This window comes from Carcharhinus amblyrhynchos, chromosome 6 (assembly GCF_965287045.1).
Source record: "Carcharhinus amblyrhynchos chromosome 6, sCarAmb.v2.hapA, whole genome shotgun sequence".
Lineage (NCBI taxonomy): Eukaryota > Metazoa > Chordata > Chondrichthyes > Carcharhiniformes > Carcharhinidae > Carcharhinus > Carcharhinus amblyrhynchos.
The window spans coordinates 45,884,275-45,909,955 of NC_137329.1; the positions used below are offsets into that span (position 1 = coordinate 45,884,275).

Consider the following 25,681-nt stretch of genomic DNA (forward strand, 5'->3'; position numbering starts at 1 on the left):
ACAAGGCTGTGTGCCAGTCAACCCTCTTCATCATAGTTTTCTTGGATACCATCCATCATAATAATCCTGGCATTGAAATCAGAAAGGGCATGGATAGGAAGCTGCTCAATCTGAATGGACTCCAGACAAAGACCAAGGTTTCCAAATTAATTTTTCATGATTTTCTGTTTTGAGATGATTATCAGTTTAGAGCTGGACATTCAGTGTATCATGGACTCATTCTCCAGTGCAGCCTTACAACCAGCAAGACTGAAGTAATCCACAGAATCACAACACTGCAGAAGGTCGTTCGGCCCATCATGTCTGTGCTGATTTGATGACAGCATCACATCCAGGCTCACCCCATACCCTATCCCCGCACATTTATCCTACTAACTCCCTTAACCTATGTAGGTGTCCTTCCTGTGAGAGGAAGCGGCCCTACTAAACAAGTCAAAGCTCAGATTTTATCTACATACAATTGCAGTGTTAATGAAATGAACTAATGACAGTCAGGTGATACAAAAAACACAGGAAGGTTACATGCGTGTTATCTGAAATTTCAGGGTATGTGCTATGAAACATTCCTTTAAGCACAACATTTGTATTGGAAAAGTATAATTTATGGCATACCTTGAGTAATTATATTTGATTTCTGATCTTTGCTGAATTAGGTCACAGGAATTATGACAGTAGGATTGCTGGATTGGAAAGAAAAATAAAGCGATTTGTTTTTTTGCTATTGATGTAATGCACTAAAATAAGATAGAAGACAATTGGTTTGAAGAGAATATGGCACCGAACACCATCTATTGTCTTAGTTTATACCTTGAAAATTTATTAAAGAACCATTGATGTATTTTTTGAGCATCATAGGGTCAGTTACTGAAAACAAAACAAGGAAGAAGCCACCTACCCACGCATAAGCTACAGTATTAGAAAGGAATTCTTCCATATGATGCTATTGAGTTTGAATGACTGCAATTTCTTCTATTGAGCAACTGTTGGAAAATTTATTGGCTTATGTGGGCTGCTCTCAAACAGCACAAAAGAGCATGGTTTTCCTCAAATTCCAACATTAGCATCAAGCATTTGAAATAATAGAAACCCTACGGTACAGAAAGAGGCCATTCAGCCCATCGAGTTCACACCGACCACAATCCCACCCAGGCCCTACCCCATATCCCTCCAACCTACGCATTCCAGCGCACCAAGGGGCAATCTTAGCATGGCTAATCAACCTAACCCACACATCTTTGGACTGTGGGAGGAATCCGGAGCACCTGGGGGAAAACACACGTAGACATGAGGAGAATGTGCAGACTCCACACAGACAGTGACCTAAGCCGAGAATCGAACCCAGGTCCCTGGAACTGTGAAGCAGCAATGCTAATCACTGTGCTGCCATGTCGCCCATGGTAGAAAGTTTGCTTTTTACTGAATTTGATTATTTGTGCATCTTTTCTGCTTACTCTTTTGTGATGAAAAAATAACATATATCACTGGTCACATTATACCACAAGTGTGAAATTAGAGGCAATTACAAGGTGAAGTGATTGGAGAGTTTTGTTGGTATATTGATCACAGTTGTGACCTTTACTACAATTAAAACTGCATTAGCAGGCTTTTTTATTATAGCATGCAACAAGACAAATCAGTTGCAATTATGTTCTCCTTACCACTGAATGCACAGAAGCCAATTATAGCACTTCAATTGCTGCTGCAATAGAGATCAGCTAACTTAAGAATATGACTGGTCTTGAATCTCTTGAGTGTGTGCTTGACAGTACAATAGGTAGAAGAGAGCACTCGGCACATGTACTTAGTAGAACTACCAAATTGAATGCAGAAGTGTATCTTTCTGCAATCATTAGCTTGGTTTTGTGAAGTACATTCCATATTGCAGGATTGCAATCTTCAACTTGTCATATGGGAAAAAAGAGGGTCAAATCTCCCATGGTATCATGTGTAAATCAAGAACAGTAATGCTTTTGTGAAATCTTCCATCAGCATCTCACTTGTAACTGGTAAGAAAATGCTGCAACATAATGAATGAGTTAATAAAAGTTTCAGGGAATCAGAATCCCTAGGGAAGACTATTTAGCCCGAGTCTGCATCAACAATCCCACCCAAGCCTGCATATTTATCCTGCAAACCCCTCGACACAGTAATTTTGTATGGCCAATCTACCTGACCTGCACATTTTTGTACACAGACATGGGAAGAACATGCAAACTCTATACAGATAGTAATCCAAGGCCGGAACTGAATACAGGTTCCTGGTGCTGTGAGGAAGCATACTAACCACTGTGACAGTGGTTAGGTATCATCCATGGAGAATCATGAACAATTTATTGAGTATGCAATACAATGTGCATCTATCGGCAGAATGGCACTGCTACCATGACTGCATCTTTCATGTAATAAAAGAAACATAGCTCAGTGCTCCACAGACTATTATAAAACACAAGGGCACAGAGCCACAAAAGTTTGGTCGAAGAGGTAGGCTTTGAGGAGTGTCTCGACCTGAACGAACATGCTCTTTAATCCCTCCCATCATGTTCCAACGTCACGTTCTCAGCAAAGCAAAAGGACATATTTCAGAAACTATTTCAATTCACAATTTTTGCGCATTATTGTGTTGTATCTAATGTGACGTGTGTTTTTGTTGAAGTTGATAAAAAAATCAAAGTTTAAAGCACGACTTCAAAATTAACATTTAGTAATTTTTTCTTAAAAAGTACATTTGTGTGTAACATAGCCCTTGTTTACAAGACAAGATTTTTTTTTTAAAAACAGGGAAAATCACATGTCAGATTAAATCATTCAACTGTACTCAAACTGATAGATTCACTACACATGAAGTACTAACGCTAGCTAATTTTCATCCCGGAAGTCATCAAGAGTGGACCAAAAATTCAAACCTCTCAACTAAATTAAGTACAGCATTAAAACTTAGCAACAGACAAGGAGATTTTTGCTGCCAATATTCTCTTCAAGCTAAGTCTTGCTGGGATACAGTTCCATGGGCACTTTCCAGGTATCTCATCAAAGTGATGATCCTGCACAGAAGTCTAGGCAGTACGTAGGGAGAGATAAAAAAAAAGTTACAAAGAAGCCCAATCCTATCCTCAAACTTCCCCATGTGCATAATCCATAGGGGAAAAACAACCACAAATTCAAACCTGAATTTCAAGTCTGTAAGCAAGAGACAGTGACGTTGATTTTGACACCAAGCGCCACTCAGATCAGTTAATTCAGCAGAGACAAGGAACTGAACATATTTTTCTGTATTTCAGGCTGTTTTCCAGTCTGTCAAAATGTGCAATTGGGTGCTTCCAAAAACAAATCAGTAACTTATTATGAATTGATCCTGCTGATTATAAACATAATAGAAAGTGCCTACACTAGTACAAGAAATCAAATACAAAGTTATAAAAGTATTTGTTCCAGTGGAAACGCTGGTGTTGCAATTCAAATTCCATGTATGCAAGGTAGGGTCCAGAACTTAATGCATTTCAGGCATTTGAGTCAGATATACAGTCTGAGTAAAGCTTCCAGTAGCTTATTGCATCATTGCTGGATATTAATTCCAGGGAAAGTACCCTCTAACTAAACCCGAGAATTTCCCCATGCTCTGTTACCCTACTTCCCACATCAGATAATCTGTGAACTTGTCAGTTAGTAGGTCACCTTTTGGTGTTTTTGATCATTTTTCCCCCTTCCTGCACTAAATAAGAACTAAGAGACATGTCAAACTCATTACAGACAGATCCCTAAGAACAGGTAGACAGACAACCTTTATTCCATCAGGCAGCACAGGATTTGAATCTAAAGCCAAAAAGTGAAAGACATGCAAAACTGAACTCCAATTAAAATGACCCAAATAAAATATTTCTAATACTACGATGTTAAAAACCTCAAAGCAAATTCATACTTAATAAGGGTTCCTGAGGAGCAGCTGACCAATTTTCCATTTAAAGTCTTTATCTACTACATATATACATATACATATTTAAAAAAGAGAAATGAGAAAACAAAGCCATGGTATCAAAGTGGTCAAGTAAGGGACAGAATAGGAGACAGATTCACATTTTACAGTACTTGAAATGTTATTCTTACAGGGACAGTTCAGTAATTCATGAAACTATAGGGTACATTCCGAATACTGTTTGATACTGGGGGCGAGTACCACACTGCAGAACTGGTACGCTTCAGGTAACGAGGCTTGATTTTGCCAAAGATGGTCTTAAGATCAGGAGGTTGAATGACACCGAAGAAGTGGTCCACGTCAAGTGGGTGGTAATACTGATTTATAAGTGCTTGCTGCAGCTGTTTACCTGGTGACAGGAAAAAAAAATTCCATTACAATTATGGCATTTAAACAACACGCACAGAAACTGGGAAGCCACCACAACTCAGATTGAAAATGCAAATTAATTTCTGATTTGACTTCAGTTGCATTGCTGACAGGGTGAGGAAAGAGATGATTCACATTTGGCCCTAATGAATGTAATGGTTTGGCTATGGTCTAAGCCATTTCCTGTATACCTTGCACCAGACCTAATGAATGTTTCCAGCATTTTCTATTTTCTGTTTGAAATTTTGTTCAATGACAGGCCAGAAAGGGGTAGAGTGGAAAAACGTTTTAGATTTAGCTATTAGAGTATGATAAAGTTTATACAAACACAATGAAAATACTTGTTTTCTTGCACTTGAAGGTGGAGAAATGAAGCCAGGGTCTTGTTGGAATCGTGGCCAGTCTTAGAAGAGAGTAAAGTAGCCCGTTACTCAATTCTCCATCTCTTAGGCTTAATGGAAGAAAGATAGGGCCTACGTCAAAGGGAATGACAAGGATCGGAAAGGACGAAGTTTATTTTTGTGTCGGGGCATCTAAAGTGGAGGAGCTGGAGTGGTTGATCAAATAGATGATAGTGAATGGATAGCCAAAGGCTAAGTAGCTCTGAAATTGCAAGTGGATACAGGTCCCTTTAAGTGGGATTGAAAGTGGATAGTGATTAGGCTGAAGGCCATTGGAGATGGTAAGCTTGAGGGTGGGGTGTTACAGAGGTGGTCAAAAAGGGAAAGTGCATCTCCAAGGTATAAATTGTTTTGAAAGAACAGTTGGTGTAAATTACGGCAGAAGATTTTAATAAAGACTTAGCAGCAGCAGCAGCACCCTTGCTCAAGTTTCAGTCAAAGCAACAAGTCAGAATTATCCACATTGAAGTTGTGTTTGGAATGAACAACTTCTAGATAAAAATAAAGTAATTCTAATCTACTAGAGTTAAAAGGAGTAAGTAGGACTTGAAAGATGCCTGGTGAGGTTAATTCCCAAAGAGTATGTTAGACATCAATAGCACGGTTGAGGCTGCTTTCCAAGAAGTTAGAGTGTGTATCTTAATAAACCTTTATTAGCATGCCAAAAGAGACACGTAAGAACAATCACAGACTTATTCAAGGATACATTTAAATGTGGGAGGAGAATTGAGTAATGAATGATTAGGGGAAGCGACAAAGAGCAATCATACCTGCCCTGTCCATTTAGAAAGCAAATACGAATCCCGGCAAGGATTTAGAATAATAAATCTTCACTTGAAATTAGCTAACTCAGCAAATGACAGGAATCAAACTGAAATCTTGTGCATAATTTCATAATCTGATTGAGCCATTAAATAAACCTTCAGTAAAATGTTTAAAACTGCACAGCAACCTCAATAATTAACAGTCTCAGCAAACTGTATCCACTTTATTAATAACTGTGTGCGAATTGGGTAATGGACATGACATCTTAGAGTTTCCTCATGTTCCTTAGTAAGATATCAGTGCAATCTGGGAAGGATCGACTGAACAAGAACACAGTACAGCACAGGAACAGGCCCGACACAGATGCCTCTAACCTAATAGTTTCTTGCCTCTGTGTGGTCCATATCCCTCTATTCCCTGCCTATTTACGTATCTATCCAAATACCTCTTGAACATTGTTATAGAATCTGCTTTTACCATCTCCTCCAGCAGTGCATTCCAGGCATTCACCACCCTGTGTGTGTAAAATTTGCCCCTTGCATCTCTCTTAAACTTTCCCCTGTCACTCTCAACCTATGCCTGAGTAATTGACTCTCCTTTGACCCTGGAAAAAAATTGTAAAACTTAAATCCAGTTATGACCATAACCATTTATGCATAGGCTTTTGTAATTTTTAATACTGGTTTTGAAGTCTTTCATTGGAAATAATCCCTGTCAAAAGTTTAGCCTGGTCAGCTTTGCAAGTTTATGCCAATTGCGTGTGGCATGCAGCATGTCAGATGAGGTGCAGCAAGTGATTGGCAGAGGACAAGAGTTCTGAGTCGCATTGTCCCAGAATTTGAAGTGCTTAGGTATCAGTGACCTCACATTAATGACTTGTAATTGTGGTGACTGGTCAATTGAAGCCTAATTTCAAATTTTCTATTCCATGGCAGAAACACAAAACTGAATCAAATTAGAAAGAAAATCAAAGTGAATCACTTACCATCAGCCCAAGCAGGAATCTGTTTACGTGGTGCTCCTTCATCATCTGTTGAATCATCACTGTTCAAGTCCATTCCGTAGTTGTCCAAATTTACTTTCGGCAGCTTGACTTTGGAATAGCCCTTGGGAGTCATAGCGTAAGACTCGGAGGCAGGAGAATTCTGGAAAAACGTTAATCTGTTAAATCTCATATCAGCAAGAATCTGGCTAAATTTACTTTGAAAATATTATCTTTTGTTCAGTCATAAATGCTCCCTCCGATCTCTCCCAGTTCTTATCCCAAGTGGAACTAATGGCATTTTGGACTAGCTCCAAAAGACATGCAAGCAAAATCTAGTGAAGAGTTCAACTGTCTCAGCAACAGGGAACATCCATGTTCTGTACCATCCTGTCCAAAGTAGTAAAAGTTGCTGATAAGACTGACAATAATATCTGAAGGTTGAAAGTCCAAGTTCCATTCAAGATTCAACAGACAAGAAAATATTCCATTGGGATGAATTCTATTTAATTGAGTTGAGACTAATGTTCTGATGAGTCATATAGCTTCAAATTAACAAGTGGAAGAGATGGTTTAGATAAGGGTAAACTTAGGAATCTGAAAGTTAAAGCTGTAGAGCAGAGCAGTAATTTGGGTAAAATTAAGCAGATTGTATCAGTTAGGCACAAAGAGTTTAATGATGATAATAGGGCATTAGGGATCAAGGCCACATTAGGGTAAAATAGCAAAATGAAAACTAAAATATCTGATAACACTAACAACATGGCTAAATTGAGACAACTGTAAACTGACCAAGATGGGAGCTAAATAAAGGGTACATGACTTTAGAAAGATAGGCAAAATATCAAAAAGTGCCGAGTGCCCTAATGTGAGAAGGATGAGAAAATATTTTTGCCTGAAAGAATCAGGAGACAAGGATATGGATGAAGTTAAGAGCAGAAAACAATTATGGGAGTAGTTTCTAAGCCTGTATCAGAGTAGAGCTGTTTGAAGATTATGGTGAGAGCAATAACATTGAGGAAAACAAGTTACTGTTGCACCATGTCAAATTTGTTTCTTAAAAAAATCATTCCTTGGAAGTAGTGATAGGTCTCAACATTTTCCTCAACAGGCAGATTACATTACCTAAAACATTGAGGCACATCAACTCTTCAAAAGGAGAACTACTCTTTTCAGAGCTAAGTCTGAAATGTAAATAATTAATCGTGTTAAACATGTTAATCACAGTGCTGGACAGAATTTAAAAATCAGGAAATTAGTAGATCACTTGGTGCTTTCACCTGAATTTGATGAGCATATTCAACATGGAGTTCAATACATATCTGGACATTAAAGGAAGAACATATACTGTGCAGTTTTGCACCAAGTGTGACCTTGAGCAGAGTGCTGGAGTTTGAAAAGTTGAGGAATTTTAAATCTCTTCCCAAAATTCTAATTGTTTGTATTTATCATTTAATTGCAAGTACAGTTTAAATTCTAATCTTACCCAGGGCCTCAAGCATGAAAGTAGAAGTTATCCACAGGGGAGAAGCTGTAGATAGTTAATTAAGGAAAGTAGCTTGAACTATGGTCTCAACTGCTCCCTTTAGTTTCAGAACATAAAAATTCAAACATCTCAGTGTGACCTAGAACTGGAGTGTGATCTTGAATTGAGTGTTGCAGTTTGGTGAATTAAGCAAGGAAGAGAAGGAGGTACTTGTTGCTTTGCCCAACTTTTTCATCCTATGGAAACTGATTCTGTGCAGAAGGAGGCCATTCAGCCTATGGAGTCTGCACTGACTCTCAAAGAACATTCCACCCAAGCCACTTTGCCCTATCTGTAACCTCACACATTTATCACAACTAATCCACCTAATCTACACATCTTTGGACTGTGGGAGAAACTGGAGCATCTGGAGGAAACCCACATAGAACGGGGAGAATGTGCAAACTCCATACTTGAGCCTGAATCAAACCCGGTCCCCGCAGCGCTAACCACCATGCCACCCATTTCTGCAGAAAAATGAAACTTGATGGTATAGGAGGTAACAGATTGGGTCAACTTTCTGGTTGGCGGGATGTAACAAGTGGGGCACCACAGGAATCTGGGGCTTCACTTTTTTATAGTTCATATAAATAACTTCGATGAAGGAAACAAAGGTATGATTGTTTTTCTATCATATCATCAGAAAATTTGGCAAAGTTGCGAGGGGGACAAAAAGGAGGCGTTAAAGGGACATAAACAGATTAAGTGAATGGGCAAAGATCTTTCAAATGGAGTATAACATAGGCAAATATGAAATTGTCCATTTTGACAGGAAGAATATAAAAAAAGTATTTAAATGGTGAGTTTGCAGAGTTGAGTTTCACAGGGATCTGGTGTCCTGGTGCATAAATCACAAAGCTAATATGCTGGCAAAACAAGTAATTAGAAAATAGAATGGTATTGTTCAAGTAGAGGGGTTATGCTTCAGGTAAGTGCACTGGTGAAATCTCATCTGGAGTATTGTGTACAGAATTGGTCTCCTTATTTAAGGAAAGGAGAGAGAAAATTTACTAGACTCATACTAGGAATGGAGGGTTTCTTACAAGCACGCACTGGAGTTTCAGAGTAACAGGTAACAACTTGAATGAAACTTAAGATCCTTGCCGGGGGGGGGGGGGGGGGGGGGGAAGAGTCTTCAGAAGGCTGATGTGGAGAGGATATTTCCTTTTGTGGGAGAATCTAGAACTGGGCATCACTGTTTAAACAAAAAGGGGATCAGCCATTTAAAATAGATGAGAATTATTTTCTGTAGGTAGAGTCTTTGGAACTTCCTCCTCAAAAGGCAGGGGAAACAGACGCTGAACATTTTTAAGGCAGAGGTAAATAGATTCTTGTTAAACAAGGGGTTGAAAGATTGGGGTAGACAGGGGATTGCAACCTGATCAGCCATGATTTTATGGAATGGCGGCGTATGCTCAAGTATGTCTGCTTCTAACTCACATGCATCAAAAGGACATGAGGGCAGAGCCAAAAAGTGACATAGAAGTCCAACCACTCTCCTATTCCTTATGAGCTAATATTTCAATGCATAACTGAAGATGCACTGTGCTATTTCAAATGTGATGTTAAAGTGAGGTTTCATTTGACTTAAAGATGGAATCAAATATCCAATATCATTATTCAAAGTGCAAGGTAACTCTTTTAGCTAACATTTCAACTTAACCAAACAGCATCAAAAAAGTTAGTCATTTATTTCATTGCTGTTGGAGAGACTTCGCGATGCAAATATTGGCTCATCTTTCCATATATTGCAACAATAATTACTTTTCTAAACACTTGGCTGGCTGTGAAGCCCTCCGGGACACATACAAGGTCATCAACGGCACTAAGTGCAAGTGGTGTGTGTTTTAGGAAGGGATACATTAAAAATAAAAGGCGATATTGACCACCATAGGATTCCACTTTCACAAATTTAAAAATGTGAAAAATTGTACAATACAGAACGGGAACAAAATGTTTCCTATCCTCCATTCCCACTCCCACTGAAACACTCACATGCACTTCCACTGTCACATTCAGTACATTTTTGTTGGTGGTCTCCTTCTCTGCTTTCCTGTCTTGCTCTTCCTTCCATTTTCTTTCCTCAGCTTCACGAATTCTCTTACTTTCTTGTCGCTCATACTCCAGTCTTTCCTGCTCTTTTCTAGCTTTCTCTTTTTCTAAACGCTGCTTTTCCAACTCTGCCAAGCGTTGTTCCTCCTACAAACAAGTACATGCAAGTATTAACCTCTAGTTCAAAGAGTTACCATGTTAATAAAAGTCACAATGGTACAGTACAAATTCCCAAAGACCTGAAGGTGCTTTGATTCAGCCCATCAGGTTGGTTTTATTTGCTTCATACTAGCAGATAAGCTAACTATTTGATTAGATCAGTGATATGGAGAAGTAAATACCAACAGTATCCCCTACCCTGCATCCAAAACATTATATTAAGCAACTCCATTAAGAGTCAATCACCAAAATGAAGGTTGTTTAAGTTTTAGCAAAATCTGCAAGTAATTTAACAACATTTTGTTTTGAGGGAGGGCACACTGTATACTTAAATTTAAAAAGACCACATATTTTTAAAACTAGATTTTGTCCTCAGAAGCCTTAGAAATTGGTGGATAATGGTCTGAAGAAGCTATAAGATTGTTGTATTGTAACTGGTGCAATCACATTATTACAATTTACCTTCATATGTTGAAAAGTACAACTCAGGTATTTCAATAATTAGATTTCTACGTTCAATCCCTTTTTACATCTCATCTTCTGTAAAACATCCAGCCCATACATTATGTACAGACCATTTGCTATGCATTAATGAGCACAAATGATGCTGAACAAAATTCCCTTGATACGGACATCACTAGCAAGGTTGGCATATATTACACACCTTTAACTTGATGCAGCCAAGTGGCTTGTTATGGCACAACATAATGCAGTGAAAAGTCAATCACATGACTGTGAAATGGACAGCAGCTTTCCTTCCCCTCAGTTCAACAGTGGGATTTTTAAACTACAATTTTCCAGCTTCATGATCACTAACAAATTTTTTAAAGTTCTGGTACTGAGGGGCAGGCATGTAGGGAACACGAGTAGTAGCAAGTGAGCCAGAATTCCAAAGATGAGACCCATTACTTGTTTTCTCTCTTTCTCTTGTGCTTCCTTGCGAAGCTTTTCCTTTTCTTGTCGGGCAGCATCCTCCCGTGCTGTTCGCTCCAGCTCACGCTGTAGCTGGAGGGCCTTTTCTTTCTCCAAACGTTCACGTTCTCTGTTAAAATTTTAACTTTATTATTCATTTCCTTCATTGGTTCTTGCACAAATCTTTTTACAGCAATATATTTAACACAGGTTCACGAACTTAAACTCTAGCAATGAAAAAAATTTCAGAAAGTTAAGCTAACAACTCACTGTTATATCAATTGACCCATAAAGCCCATTTATGCACATGTATTTTTTTTTAAATGGAAGACTATTCTAAGTGTTGAGTTGATGAAATAGGACCTGTCTGAAGAGTGGGAAAAAAACCCAGGTTGGGTTGGATTCCTATTAATAAGCAAAAGAAAGCAACAGTTCAGAGACGAACTCTTGCAAAAGCATACCTAGGAATTATGGCTAAAAGTGGAGGCTGATGAGAATGCGGAGTAGATAAAGTGTAGGATAATTTTAATACTGCCAAGGCAGTATAAATGTAAGTAATCGACCATTTGCAACAACCGTTACCAAGTTAAGAGAGCTATTCTTGTCACAACTGACTCCTGTTACACCAGTCACTACACAAAAGTAATATTTATCCACATAAAATTTATTTTTACACCAGGATTGGAAATATGGGGAGAGCTGAATGGGATTAAAAACTTGCCCAGTGAGAAAAAAAAATGTAAAAATTTTCTATCTATTCTCTCTAGCAGCCCTACAAAATATTCCAAGTGCTGGAGCACTTTTGCCAATTCAAGTTGCAAGTAGAAAACACCTTATGATTATGTCATCAGCACTGTCTTTTACATTCTGTTCCATCATTGGAATTTCAGTAAAATGGAATAGATATGAATTTCACTTTATATCCACGATCTCTGTAAATACTCAATAGTACCAATTACAAGTTTATTCCTTCCAAACCTGTATTTAAACTTTTTAAGGTGTACAATACTTGGTAAATGATTGATAGTTTCAGGATTTACCATACTAAGATGGTAACACATTGGAACATTAGGGTTCAAGAATTATTTTCCCTACGATACAGTTATTGCAGCATTTTATTGTTCCATACTTCTCTGCCTGGATGATCTCTTGCTCCCGCTTTCTTTCCCGCTCCCTTTCTGCAGCCAGTTGCAGCTCACGCAGTCGCTCTCTCTCCAGCTCAGCTTGCCGCTGCTCTTGAAGCTTTCTGGCTTCTGCCATTTTACGTTGCCGTTCCAACTCTTCCTCTTTCTTACGCTGTTGTAGTTCTCGGCGTTCTTCCTCCTGCAGGAGTAAACATTGATTCAATGTATTCTCAGAAAATTGTACTGGATTTCTCAGAATTTGAATGAATCAGTTAAGATTTGTTCAGTAAGGGGAAAAAAACCCATATGCCACAAAAGTCTGTGAAGCCTGATTCAGAGCAATTGAAACAGCAGAGTGGGTTCCAGCAAACAAAATCTGAGGCAGATAAAAATCCAGAATGTTCAGTCTAGTACTGAATTACTTACCATTCAACCCAGAGAGGGTATTTAGACAGGTGTGACAATACTGTGCCTTTCAGAAATGTATTTTAATCATGTTTCTCTTCAGGACATTTTGAGCAGTCCCTGACATTTTGTCTGAGCCGTTTTTTGACCAGTATCCTCTATTGTTACTGACGCGACAGAAACAGTTCTATGAAGCCCTCAACATTCTCTACGGACCTCAATCTCTCAGGAGTTCCCCCCTCCTGTATACAGATGGTACAACTCTCATTACAGAGAGGACTCAGATCCTGCAGAGATGGGCTGAACACTTTGAAGCCATCTCAACCAACCATCATCTATTAACAATGAGGCAATAGACAGGATTCCCCAGGTTGATATCAACAGCGTCATGTACGACCCACCAGTAGTAGCCAAAGTCACGAAAGTTGTCAGCCAGCTATCCAGTGACAAAGCCCCAGGGGCAGATGCCATACCCACAGATCTACAAACCTGCTGGTCCTGTACTTATCAAGAAGCTCACTGAGTTGTTCCAGTCCTTTTGGAAGCAAGGATCCATTCCTCAGGAACTTAAAGATGCTTCCATTGTACACCTCTACAAGAGGAAGGGCGATTGGCAAGTATGTGACAACAACCGAGGAATTTTGCTGCTCTCCATCACAGGAAAAACCCTCACAAGAGTCCTGCTAAATAATCCGGTCACTCATTTGGAGCTGGGCCTGCTTCTACAGTCACAGTGTGGCTTCTGCAAAGGTCACAGGACTATTTACATGATTTTTGCTGCACGCCAACTTCAGGAGAAGTGTCAGGAGCAGAATCGCAAGCTCTACACAACCTTTGTTGACCTCGCCAAAGCCTTCGACACTGTAAGCCGACAAGGCCTGTGGAGGATTATGTCAAAGTTCGGCTGCCCCCCCAAATTCATTCAGATGGTACGCCAGTTCCAGGATTGAATGATGGCCAGAGTACTGGATGGCGGAGAATCCTCTGAGGCATTCCCAGTCACCAATGGTGTCAAACAGGGCTGAGTGCTCACACCCACACTGTTTAGTATGATGTTTACTGCCATGCTGAATGATGCCTTCCAGGACAGTGTTGCTGGAATCAGCCTCAAGTACAGAGTGGATGGGAAGCTCTTCAACCTGAGGAGACTTCAAGCCATTACCAAAGTGGAGGAGACTGTTCTGAGAGACTTCCTCTTTGCCGATGACTGTGCCCTGTATACTAGGTCAGAGCCAGAAATGCAAGTCAGGATGGACAAATTTTCCACGGCTTGTGACAACTTTGGACTCACCATCAACATTAAAAAGACCGAAGTCATGTACCAGCCTGCTCCTCATGCACTGTACACAGAACCCATAATCACTATCACAGGGCAGAAACTACAGGCAGTGGACCAGTTCACTTATCTTGGCAGCACTCTCTCCCAAGCAGTGACTATTGATACAGAAGTTAACTGCAGAATAGCAAAGGTAAGTTCCGCTTTCGGTAGACTTCGCTCCACTGTATGGGAACGTTGAAGAATCCGCCCAGCAACAAAACTGAAGGTCTACAATGCCGCAGTACTCACTACCCTCCTGTATGCCTGTGTAACGTGGACTGTGTATCGAAGGCATGCAAGACAGCTCAATCATTTCCACATGACTTGTCTTCACAGAATATTACGCATCAGATGGCAAGCCAAAGTACCAGACACTGAAGTTCTCTCTAAAGCAAGTCTACCATCAGTCCACACACTGCTGATGAGAGCGCAGACCCAGTGGGCAGGTCATGTCATCTGTATGTCAGACAAGTGCATACCTAAGCAGTTCCTTTTTGGGGAACTCTCTGCTGGAAGACGCCCGCTTGGAGCACAGAAGAAACATTTCAAAGACACACTCAAGGCCTCCCTGAAGTCGCTTCACATAGAATGACCACCTGGGAAACGCTGGCACAAAACCGCCCTACCTGGCGCTACCTCATTCACAAAGGTTGTCAAGCTTACGAAGCAAGGTGTATTGCTGAAGCATAACTTAAACACGAGTTGTGCAAGTCCAGAGCCACCAGTGCAACAACTACAGTGCCTACACAAGTCTGTCCAATACATGCCAGGACATTCCGTGCCTGAATTGGCCTGATCAGTCATCTTCAGACACACCGCAACCAGCCTCAAAATGACTAATGGCATCGAGGTCCTCATTGATGAGGATGGACAAACAACATCCTCTATTGTTGCTGAAGCAGTATAATTGACATCATGTTTGTTTTAATCCGAATTAATGCAGGGTTCTGTTGTTTTGAGATTGCCCTGGGATGGCAGAGGAATGTTTGATTGGAATAATTGACAGGTCAAGTAATATGACTGAGAACAGCTATACTTTCAAAGGATTATAGCTTAGTGTTTCAGGTGCTGTTTTGGAAGGATAGAGAGAGACTTATCCTTTCCTGTTTCTGAAGTCTGGAAGCTTCTAGTGACCAACTTTACTTCTCTGTTTTGCAGCCTTGAGGATACTTTCTTCTCTGAAAACTGCTGTTTGAATTTCTGCCTATAAGCACTAAAAGCTGGAAATCCAGTGTCATATGAGCATACTTGTGTTAGTGCTAATTAATCCTGAAGAAGGGTCTATAGAGTATTGCTTTTCAATTGGAACAACAGAGATAGTTAACTGTTAAGAATTTTACTGTGTTATGGTTGAGTCTTGTAAATGGTAAAAGTTATGCTAATTCTTTTTGTTATATTCTAACTGTGTTCTTAAATAAAAGCTTCCTAGTGAGTCACTTGAATCTTACCTGGGGTGAAACAACTTTTGCTCATTAATGCCGAAATCAAAAGTAAAACTTAGGGTCGATTCTAACTTCACAAAACACGGACCTTCTGGCCAGGGCCTTAACAAGGGTGGAATAGAAAACAGCAGAACACTGCCGGAGCATTTAGGAAATACAAATTATAAGCCATACAGAATGAAGCTACTAACATGTATGTAAAAAAAAACAAATTCTCACTTGCTGTTTGAGGTTGACATTGGTCTGCCAGTGAGACAGGCTCACAAAAAGGTCACTTGATTAAAGTATTAAGGGACAATAAGTTTTCATAGAACTGTAATCAATGTAAATTAGCACGATAAAGAGAGAAGTAACTGGAAAATTAAAGTACAACAGACGTACCAGCTGCTGCAATCTCTTATTTCGGGCTTCCTCCTCTTGGCGCCTTCGAGCTTCAGCCTCCTCCATCCTCTTGGCAATTACTTGCTTTTTGGCTTTTTCTTCAGCAAATCTTTCTTCACGCATCTATCAAGCAATATAGAATGCTACACTAGTCCAAAGACATAACATGGTCACCCCATTAATAGAGAGAATGTTATTAAACTAGAAACAGTGCAGAAAAGATTTACGAGGAAGTTACCAGGATTTGATGGGTTGGGTTATAAAGGAAATGCTGGATAGACTGGGGCCATTTCCCCGGACCATAGGAGGCTTAGGGGTGATCTTATAGAGGTCCATAGATAAGGTAGAGAGTCAACATCTTCTCCAAAAGGTAGGGAAGTTTAAAACTAGAGGGCATAGGTTTAAGGTGAGAGGAGAGAGATATAAAAAGGTCCAAAGATGCAATTTTTTTTCACACTAAAGGTGGTGAGTGTCTGGAGCAAGCTGCCAGAGGCAGATACAATTTTGTCTTTTAAAAATCATTTACATCGTTACATGGGTAAGATGGGGAAAGAGGGATATGGGCCAAATGCAGGCAATTAGGACTAGCTTAGTGGTAAAAGCTGGGTGACATGGACAAGTTGGGCCAAGAGCCATGCTGTAAATCTCTAACATACAGATTCATTTTGAAAAATGGAAGACCTTCCCTACATACAGAATCATCATACCTTTGCATTCTTCTCATCAATTTGGGCAAACTTTTTCTCAATTTTCTTTTTCTTTTCCTCCTCTTGCTGTTGAACTCGGGAACGAGTTTCCAAAACACGTTTCACTTGCATTTCCCGTTTCCTAGGAAGCATATTTTGTAACTTTAAAAATATCAGTTGTATTTAAGGCTCTCACTCACACCCATCCTCTCCCCTGTTAACAGCATACGGGGACATTGGTAAATGAAAACAGGAGTCAGGTTAATTAATTCAATGGATCAACCAAGACCTTTTGGAATCACTGGAATGTGTTGAGTTAACTGGAAGGTGCAATGAGGAGTTTTCAGTTAGCCTCCATTACCAGGTTAACAAAAAGCCTGGATGGAAGAAAATCACAAGTACCAATGCACAATTGCTTGCAAGGGAAATTAAAAATAGCTTGCACATTTTCTTTTTCGACCAACGTAACTTCCCATTTCCATAATTTTTCTCGGCATTGGTAAAAACATTGCCCATTGCTATATCAAATGACAAAGCTTCTGTGGACAATAATTTAATTTAACAAATCTGACCTAATGATATTCACCACTGTCTTCTTTGCAAAGGAATGTTTGGTTTAAAAAAAAGGTAAAGTTTATTTATTAATCACAAGTAGGCTTACATTAACATTGCAATGAAGTTACTGTGAAAACCTTCATTCTATTTATACTCCTTTTTCAAACACTTGCCTCCTTTTGGCCATTCTGATTTAAAAATTTTCAACCATTTCTAACCCAGTAATCTATTCCCTTTACATTATCACAATAATTGCATTTATACTAGTCTCCTTCAGCCTCTTGTCCTTCCTAGTACCTTCAGTCTGCTTCCCTCCCTCAATCACGATCAAACAAGCAATTGTTCCATTATTACACCATTTTAAACAATTTCCCCATTGAAAAAAAAAAGCTTGTATTTTCAGCTGTTTTCACGACTTTTGGACATCAAAAGTACTTTGCAATCTTAAATGTAGTTTCTGTTTTCAACCCAGATGCCACCTTCCACCATGAGTCATCATTTGTTTACATCAAAAACTGTCTTGCACCTTCATTTCAACTGCATGCTTCAAATAGAATATTTTGTAAAAATTCAAAATTCCTACAAGACCAAGCAAGCTTTAAAATCAGACCAATTTCTTAAACATTGCAATTGAGCTTGCATCAAAATGGATTAAGTAGGCTTTAGTTGCAATTAGACAGCTACTGAATTGGGTGCACCTTTTGTACAAGATGCAACTAGAAGGTGGCACATAAGGAATTTGCATAATATTTAAATTATCTAAATGGAGATGATGAGTAAAGAGATCTAGGGGTGCAGACACACAAATCACTGAAAGTAGCCAGTGTTTCTTCTAATTGTTTGTTGTACTCGAACTTCAGTTGTGTTGCACTATAGATGAAAAATTGCCACATGGTGTAGACGAAACACATCAGCAGCAAAAGTTAATAAGACCATTATTAAAAAAACATAAAAGCAGATAAACTGTTAAATTTGCATACACCCTTGATAACTGTATGCTCTGAGTACTGTGAACAGTTCCAGCCACCATGCTATAAAAAGGAATAGGCATTGGGAGAAACTGCAGAGCAGGAGGCCTTTTGCCTATCAGGAAATATTGAATAGCTGGAGAAGTATTTTTTTCCTACCCTCCAGAAAAGAGAAAGCTAAAAGTCGATCAGTAAAGAGAATGCCGAAAGTTGACACAGTAGAACTCAAATTATGAAAGGGCTCCATAGGATGCATTTTTAAAAAGATGTTTCTATTGTGAGGGATAGTAAGAAAAGATAAAGGGGTTGGAGGCGGGGAGGTCCAAAACCAGATATCAAGGTTAGTTGCTAATAAACGCAAGAGGAAATTTAGGAGAACATTCTTTGTTCAGAGTGGAACTCACCACTGCAAGAAATAAATCGAGGCAAACACAGGATTCATTTTCGGGAATACAATACCAGGTAGTTAGGCTAACAGGGATCGATAGGGGAGGGAGGCTTGTGTGCAGCATTAACATCAGCATCAGCCAGTTGGGATGAAGAGTCTGTACGCTGATGTATATTCTATATAATGATAGATAGCCATACAAAGAGCATGCGACCTACCATTCTTTTATGGATCTAACACTTTTTATTTTCTACCTGTAGCAAATCAAAGCCATGATTTTAGATGACATATCCCAATTCATGCTGCAAGTAACAGTTACCTTATTTAAAGAATCTTGGGCACTAAGTAACCCACAACATCTCTTATCTTGTATTGAGCTGGAAGCAAACTTACTCAATGCAGTCCATTAGAGGGATTGAGGTGATGAAGTGAAAGATTAACCAAATCATTTAATCCACTGTTGATTAGCAGACACATTTTGAAAATTTTGCAGAATCTCAGTTGCATAGAAAAAGGCTTAGTTATCTTTGGATGCAACACAGCATTGGAGGATGAAGAAGGGAATATACAAAAAGATTTAGAGGTAACGTTCCACAATATACAGACACAAGTAGATCTCCCAAGCATGAATCAACACCTTGTAAAAGTTAGAAAGGAAAGACATCAAGAATAAAACATGTATAGTTGACAAGCCAGTAATCAATACTGAAAGTGCATGGCTATTATCTGGAAGACAAATTCACATGCAACACTCACCACAATTGAATAACCTAACACAAAGTTCACTAACGAATAATAACTCTACTGGTGGACAACATAACAGCCTTGCAGTAGCATAAGGAGTAAGTGACTTCAGGAGAGGAAAGTTTAAGGAGAAAGCTCCTAATTGACACAGAAATGTTTTATCTGATGCTGTTACAAAGCCACCTGGAATATTGTATCAAATCATATCAGGTTACATCACATTCACTTACTTTTTATACTCTTCCAGTTTACGTTTCTTCTCTTCCTCCACTTTCTGTATTCTTTCTTCCTCCTGTTCTTGCTTCTTCTTTAGATTTGCCAAACGAGCCTTCTCTTGTTCCTAAGATATACAGAGGTAGGTCGGTAGGTAGGTAAATGAATAAATTATATACATAGAGTAGGTGCATTTTACTTAAATTTGCTGAAAAAGCAGAGATACAAGGAAATTATAAACAAAAGCCATTAAGTATGTAATGAATTAGGTTACATTTAACACCACATAATCTTTTACTAGCAGTCTGTGAGGCATTCAGCCAAGGACTGATTATTTTGAGGTAACCTCAGGTCTTCTTAACATTGAGTGTCTTGGGTTACAGTAAGGTATGGATGAAATGATCGAATGGGCAGATAAGTGGCAGATGGAATTTAACCCTGAAAAGGTAATGCACTTTGGAAGGAGTAATTTGACAAGGAAGTATACTACGAACAGTCTAATACTGGGAAGTTCCAAAGAACAAAAGGGACCTTGGCTTCTTTGTCCATAGATCTCTGAAAGCAGAAAGGCAGGTCAATAGGGTGGTGAAAAAGGCATATGGCACATTCACCTTTATTAATCAGGGTATAGATTACAAAAGCAGAGAGGTCATGATGGAGTTGTATAGAACTTTGGTGAGGCCACAGCTGAAGTACTGTGTGCAGTTCTGGTCACCACATTATAGGAACGACAAGAATGCAGTGGAGGAGATACAGAGATTTACCAGGATGCTGCCTGGGATGGAACATTTAAGTTATGAAGAGAGGTTGGATAGGCTTGGGTTGTTTTCGTATTGAGGAATGACCTGATTGAGGTGTACAAGATTATGAGGGACATGGTTAGGATGGAAGGGAGCAGCTGTTCCCCTTAGTTGAAGGGTCAGTTACAGGGGGTGGGGGGGGGAAGGTTTAGGGGGATTTGAGGGAAAACGTTTTTACTCAGAGGGTGATGACAGTCTGGAACACACTGCCTGGGAGGGTGGTGGAGGCGGGATGCGTTGCATCCTTTAAAAAAAGTACCTGGATGAGTACTTGGCACATCACAACATTCAAGGTTATGGGCCTAGTGCTGACAAGTGGGATTAGGTGGGCAGGTCAGGCATTTCATGTGTCAGTGGAGACTCAAATGGGCCAGGGGGCCTCTTCTGCACTGTCGTATTCTGTGATTGTGATATCTTAAAGAGGAGATAGAACACACATACCTTGGGATCAACTTTTAACGGGGTGTTGCGTTTAATGAAAGATTTCACCACTGTGCGGCCAACTGACACTGGAGTCATCAACAATTGATTCTTCTGAACTGCATGGAGGAAACTTTTGTGCTTTGGTCGAACCACCTACAAAAATAAATTTGGTCTCACTGTTGTATGCTGGACTTGGGGAGTCAGTGATTATTTCCAAAATTCTTCCCAACAAATGATGATAGAAAAAACATTAGGCTCACTTTACCATGTTTAATTTATTCAGCACCTTGGTTCTGTACATTTCAAAATCTTCTGAGGATTGCATGTTGCCAATTACTTTTAAATGAAAAGTACCCTGTATCTGCATTAGAATTAGACTAATTACCAGAGGTAATTAGTACATTGTCTTCTCCAACTTTACCAAGTTATTCTTGCCACACAGCATACCAAACTGGTTATGAGTCAAGTTGCACCCCTCCAAATTTGAGAATAGAAAATTTAAGGGATCAAGTAAAAAAAATTAGAAAAGGCTGAATTAATAAAGACAAACACAACATGCAGAAATAACAAAAAGTAAACAAGACCAATTAGAAATAAAACAAAATAAATGGATGGCAAAGTTATCAAGTAATTGTCTGTAGAGAACTGTCCAAAGAGGGGCACTAAACCCCCAGTCAACAAAATAGAGTTCAATATGGTTGTTTTTCCTGCTACCATCACCTTCTTAGCAAGAAGTGTCCAATTCCCACCCCCTCATTCAATGTAACTTTCTCCAGCCTGAATTTTAATTCTGAAATTGAATTCTTAGCTTCTCAAATTGTTTTAAGACGGAGAACTGCTTCTTGGATATAAAAAGTCACAGTTTCTTCTCCCTCAGAGCTTGCTGCACTTGATTCTTTGGCTTTAAGTAATACTAATGCTAGATAATAATGTCAGTTCTAAATTTCTTTATTTCCTACATCCAAAGTACAAAAAGGTCTGTCTGTCCTTATTGATGAATTGGGACGGGAGCAAGCTGAAGCAATTAACTAATTTAATGCCATATTTACACTTTTCTTTCTCCCAGTGTTTGGTTTACCTGCATCTCCAATGCCTTTTCAATATCAATTTTTTGGCCCTGACATCATATTCCTTGAGTACCTTAATTCTTCACTGGAACAGCCTGCCCCTCCCCTTTATGCCTGATTATCTTCATTTGATTAGCCAAATCAAACTCTTCTTACACTGACTCTACAACTTCATTCTCTTCCATCAGATAAATCAGAATTGTGCTAGCAGAAGTTAAATCTAAATGCTCCATTTGACCTGAAGCCAATGGATCTGCTCATTACACAGATATTCCATTTAAAAATTCAAACCTGCTTTCCATGGTTGCTACATTTTAATCCCATGTGTCCACCATTTCCTAAAGTTCCCCACTGTCTTAACTATTTACTTTTAAAATTTTCATTCCTTAACTCAGTTACATCATCCAATAACTTTTTTTTTGTTTTTTTCTCCTCCCCATCCCTTTCCAACTTCAATATGTTCACTTGTTTTATTTCAGTTCTGCAGAACGATTCCTCCAGAAGTTGATGCGTTTGCAACCACTTTCAGTCAGGGATCAAGTGGACGATAACCTCAGTCTGTTTCCGAGGTCCCCACCATTGCAGGTGACAGAACTAGTCAATTTGATTTGCTCCACAAAACGTAAGAGCTTATGAGCAAGCTCGATACAGGAAAGACTATGGACCCTGACAACATCCTGGCTGTACTAAAGACTTGTGCTTCAGATTTAGTCACGTCTACCCAAGCAGTTCCAGCACAGCTACAACACTGTCATTCATTTGAAAGTGAAAAACTGAGGTGGCAAGTCAAAGATTTCTTTCAAACCTGAGACCTGACCACCCATAAGAACAGGCTTTTATTTAACCAGGTGAGTCAATTGAGAAACAATTTTTATTTACAAGGACAGCAACCAAATAGAACCACCACCACCACCTGTAAGTTGCCCAAGACATGCACCATCCAGAATATCAATCTGATGATGAAAAAATAGGAGTCTGGAAAACCGAAAGGACCATATGCAATTTCAGGAAAGTCCAGGATATTGGAAGGATAAAATATGGGTGAAATTCAAGGCAATGCATCTAAGGAGGAGGAAGAAGAAAGGTAACATGCAGTGAATGATAACATTAAGTTTAATTAAAAAAGCAGAGATAACTTGAGGTTCAGATACAAAAATCCTTATAAGTAGGACACCAACATATAATTTTCTGGGCTTTATAAATAGGGGTACAGAGCAAAAGGAGGACATACCAATCATTTGCAAATTTGTTGGGCTGCAGATAGAACTCTATGCCCAGTTTTCATCAGCTTAGTTTAGGGAAATGGCAAGACCTTGCAGAGAATACAGAAGTCATGCCACAAGGTTTAAAAGGATGAAAAGCTTCAACAAATGATGAGAATTGATTCCACCCATTGTATGATGGAGGCATTTTTATATAAATTAGTAGCTAACTCAACAACTTATATATAGTGTTTTTCATGTAGTTATAATATTCCAAGGCAATTTGTAACAAAATTTGATACTGAGAAACAAAGAAATATTCAAAATGAGATTTTAAAAAGTTACACCTTAAAAAGAGAAACTTTAGGAGGGAATTTCAGAACTAGGGTTTTGACAGCCTTTCCTTCAACTGTCTATGAAAATCAGGGATGTGCAAAAGACCAGTTTTACTGGAATGCAAAGTACCAAGTGCTATAGGGCTAGAGGAGATTTCAGAGGTTGAGGAGTAAGGTCACAGAGGCATTTTAAAATCAGGGTGAGAATTAAAAAAAAAGGCATTGCCAGAATGGGAAGCCAATGGGTGTCAGTAAGCCCAGGGATGAAGGGTGAATGGACTTAATGCAAGTTAGGGCACAAACAGCAGGTTTGAATGAGCTCAGGTTTAGAGGATGCAAGATGGGAGACCAGCCAGGAGAGCATAGAAACAGAAAATAGGTGAAGTAGGCCATTCAGCCCTTCAAGCCTGCACCACCATTCAATATCATGGCTCATCATGTACTTCCAGTATCCCATTCCTGCTTTCTTTCCATGGCCCTTGTTGCTAAAGGGATGAAAGGATATGTCTAGCACCCTCTTGAACATATCTAATGAACTGGCTCCAACAGCTTTCTATAGTAGAGAGTTCCACAGGCTCACAACTCTGAGTGAAGAAGTTTTTCCTCATCTCAGTCTGGAATGGCTTAACCTTTATTCTCAGACTGTGACCCCTAGCATGAGAGCATTTAGTAGCACATGTGCTGAGTGAGGAACAAAGATGGGCGATGACAGGTGGAAGCAGAAGATGATGGAGCAGATATTATTTGATATTAGAAGCGCACTCGTGTGAAAGAAAATGCGTAGCCAAGTTTGCAAACCACCTGGTGCTTTTATTAATTAATTCACTGCATCTGGTCATGGTTCAAGTGAATATTAGGGGCGTATAGTCCAAGCACATCATATTCTTCTCAGTAGTTCACCTGCATTGGACCCCACCTGACATTCAGCTCTCACTTGTGGCTCCAAGGAACTGTTTCAAGCACAAGTGGCCACATCCCAGAAAGCTGCCTTGAGTGGGACGGGCTAAACCAGATGAGGGTAGCTGATAGGCCTAAGCCCTTGGCGAGAGAGGTCTCGCCTACCTGAGTACGTGAAGTCTGTTTCTGGCAGACTGCGCAGAGCAAACCACTAACAGGTTAAAAGGGGCTGGAAGGCAGAATCAGCAATATGTTATGGAGCACGAAAGGCAGGACAAGATGTCCTGGTCATCAACTGCACCCTGTTCTACCTCCAGCCATCAGGATTCTGTCCTGAATCTGGATATAGCTGGACATGGGAGTAGAGACTGAGGTTGATGGTGAGCACATCTCCCTCAAATCTAATTCATACATCAATAATCCAAAAAAGGTTCTGTGGCAATGGGTGAGCGATGAAGCAGCAGTGAGAGATCCACTGGGAACTGTAGACACAATCCTGCACACAGGTGGATCAGGCCAGAAGGTTGTCTTTCACTGAACTCAAGAAACAGCGAAACCCAGCAGGTATCTGAGTGACTGTCAGTTAACAGCCAACCACATTGCTGAGTGTACGGTTACATACAGTTAGACCAGGTAAGGAAACCAGATTTCCTTCCATAAAATACATTAAATAAACCAGGTTGGTTTTTATAACAAATCTGCTATTTTCACCTCTAGCATTATTATACTAGTTTTTAATTCCACATTTATTTAATTAACTGAACTCAAGTACCAAGCCACCATGGTGGAATTTGAACTAGTCTCTTTGGATCATTTGACCTGGCCTCTGATTTTCCAGCCCAGTATCTTAATCACTGAGTTCTCTAACCACAACAGGATAGCAAAGAGTACAAAGGACAATGCCATTTACCCATTTTGGATGGAGGAAATTTTTGCTGTTCCATTACTATAAGACAGACAACCAACACGGCCTTGGCATGGAATAACAGAAAACATAGGATAAAGACAACAGGTCTGGCCAAGAGAAGTGGTGGAGGTTGGATGTGCAGGTGTGGATCCTGACACTTTTTGTATGCTAGCATCAAATGACAGTACATAAATGAGAAAAGGGAAGGACCAAGGATAAATTCTTGGGACTCGAGATAATTCTTAGAGAAACATATTGCAGGTAACTCTGACTACATTTATACAGACAAGAATAGGACCAAATAAAGCATTATATTCATTTTTTGGATACGTGCGTTGTTGGCTGGCCAGCATTTATTGCCCATCCGTAGTTGCCATGGCTCTGGAGTCACATGTAAGCCAGACCAGTAAGGACGGCAATTTCCTTCTCTAAAGGACATTCATGAACCAGACGGGTTTTCCCAATAGTCAATTATCGGCGGCACGGTAGCACAGTGGTTAGCACTGCTGCTTCACAGCTCCAGGGTCCTGGGTTCGGTTCCCGGCTCGGGTCACTGTCTGCGTGGGTTTCCTCCGGGTACTCCAGTTACCTCCCGCAGTCCAAAGATGTGTGGGTTAGGTTGATTGGCCACGCTAAGAAATTGCCCCTTAGTGTCCAGGGGTGTGTAGGTTAGAGGGATTAGTGGGTAAAG

The 25,681-nt window shown here is 39.7% G+C and overlaps 1 protein-coding gene across 1 annotated transcript in view; it reads right to left on the minus strand.

The window, feature by feature from the left end:
* Nucleotides 1–2,684: 2,684 nt before the first annotated feature.
* Nucleotides 2,685–25,681, minus strand: part of LOC145343875 (inner centromere protein-like) — a 37,045-nt gene continuing 14,048 nt past the window's right edge. The window contains exons 9-17 of the mRNA XM_080190354.1: nucleotides 20,601–20,735; nucleotides 19,377–19,486; nucleotides 16,513–16,633; nucleotides 15,806–15,928; nucleotides 12,265–12,458; nucleotides 11,133–11,265; nucleotides 10,008–10,211; nucleotides 6,491–6,650; nucleotides 2,685–4,319 (exon numbers count right to left, since the gene is read on the minus strand). Coding sequence (XP_080046480.1) covers nucleotides 4,111–4,319; nucleotides 6,491–6,650; nucleotides 10,008–10,211; nucleotides 11,133–11,265; nucleotides 12,265–12,458; nucleotides 15,806–15,928; nucleotides 16,513–16,633; nucleotides 19,377–19,486; nucleotides 20,601–20,735 — 1,389 coding nt within the window. The 3' untranslated portion in view covers nucleotides 2,685–4,110. The remainder of the gene's footprint in view (nucleotides 4,320–6,490; nucleotides 6,651–10,007; nucleotides 10,212–11,132; nucleotides 11,266–12,264; nucleotides 12,459–15,805; nucleotides 15,929–16,512; nucleotides 16,634–19,376; nucleotides 19,487–20,600; nucleotides 20,736–25,681) is intronic.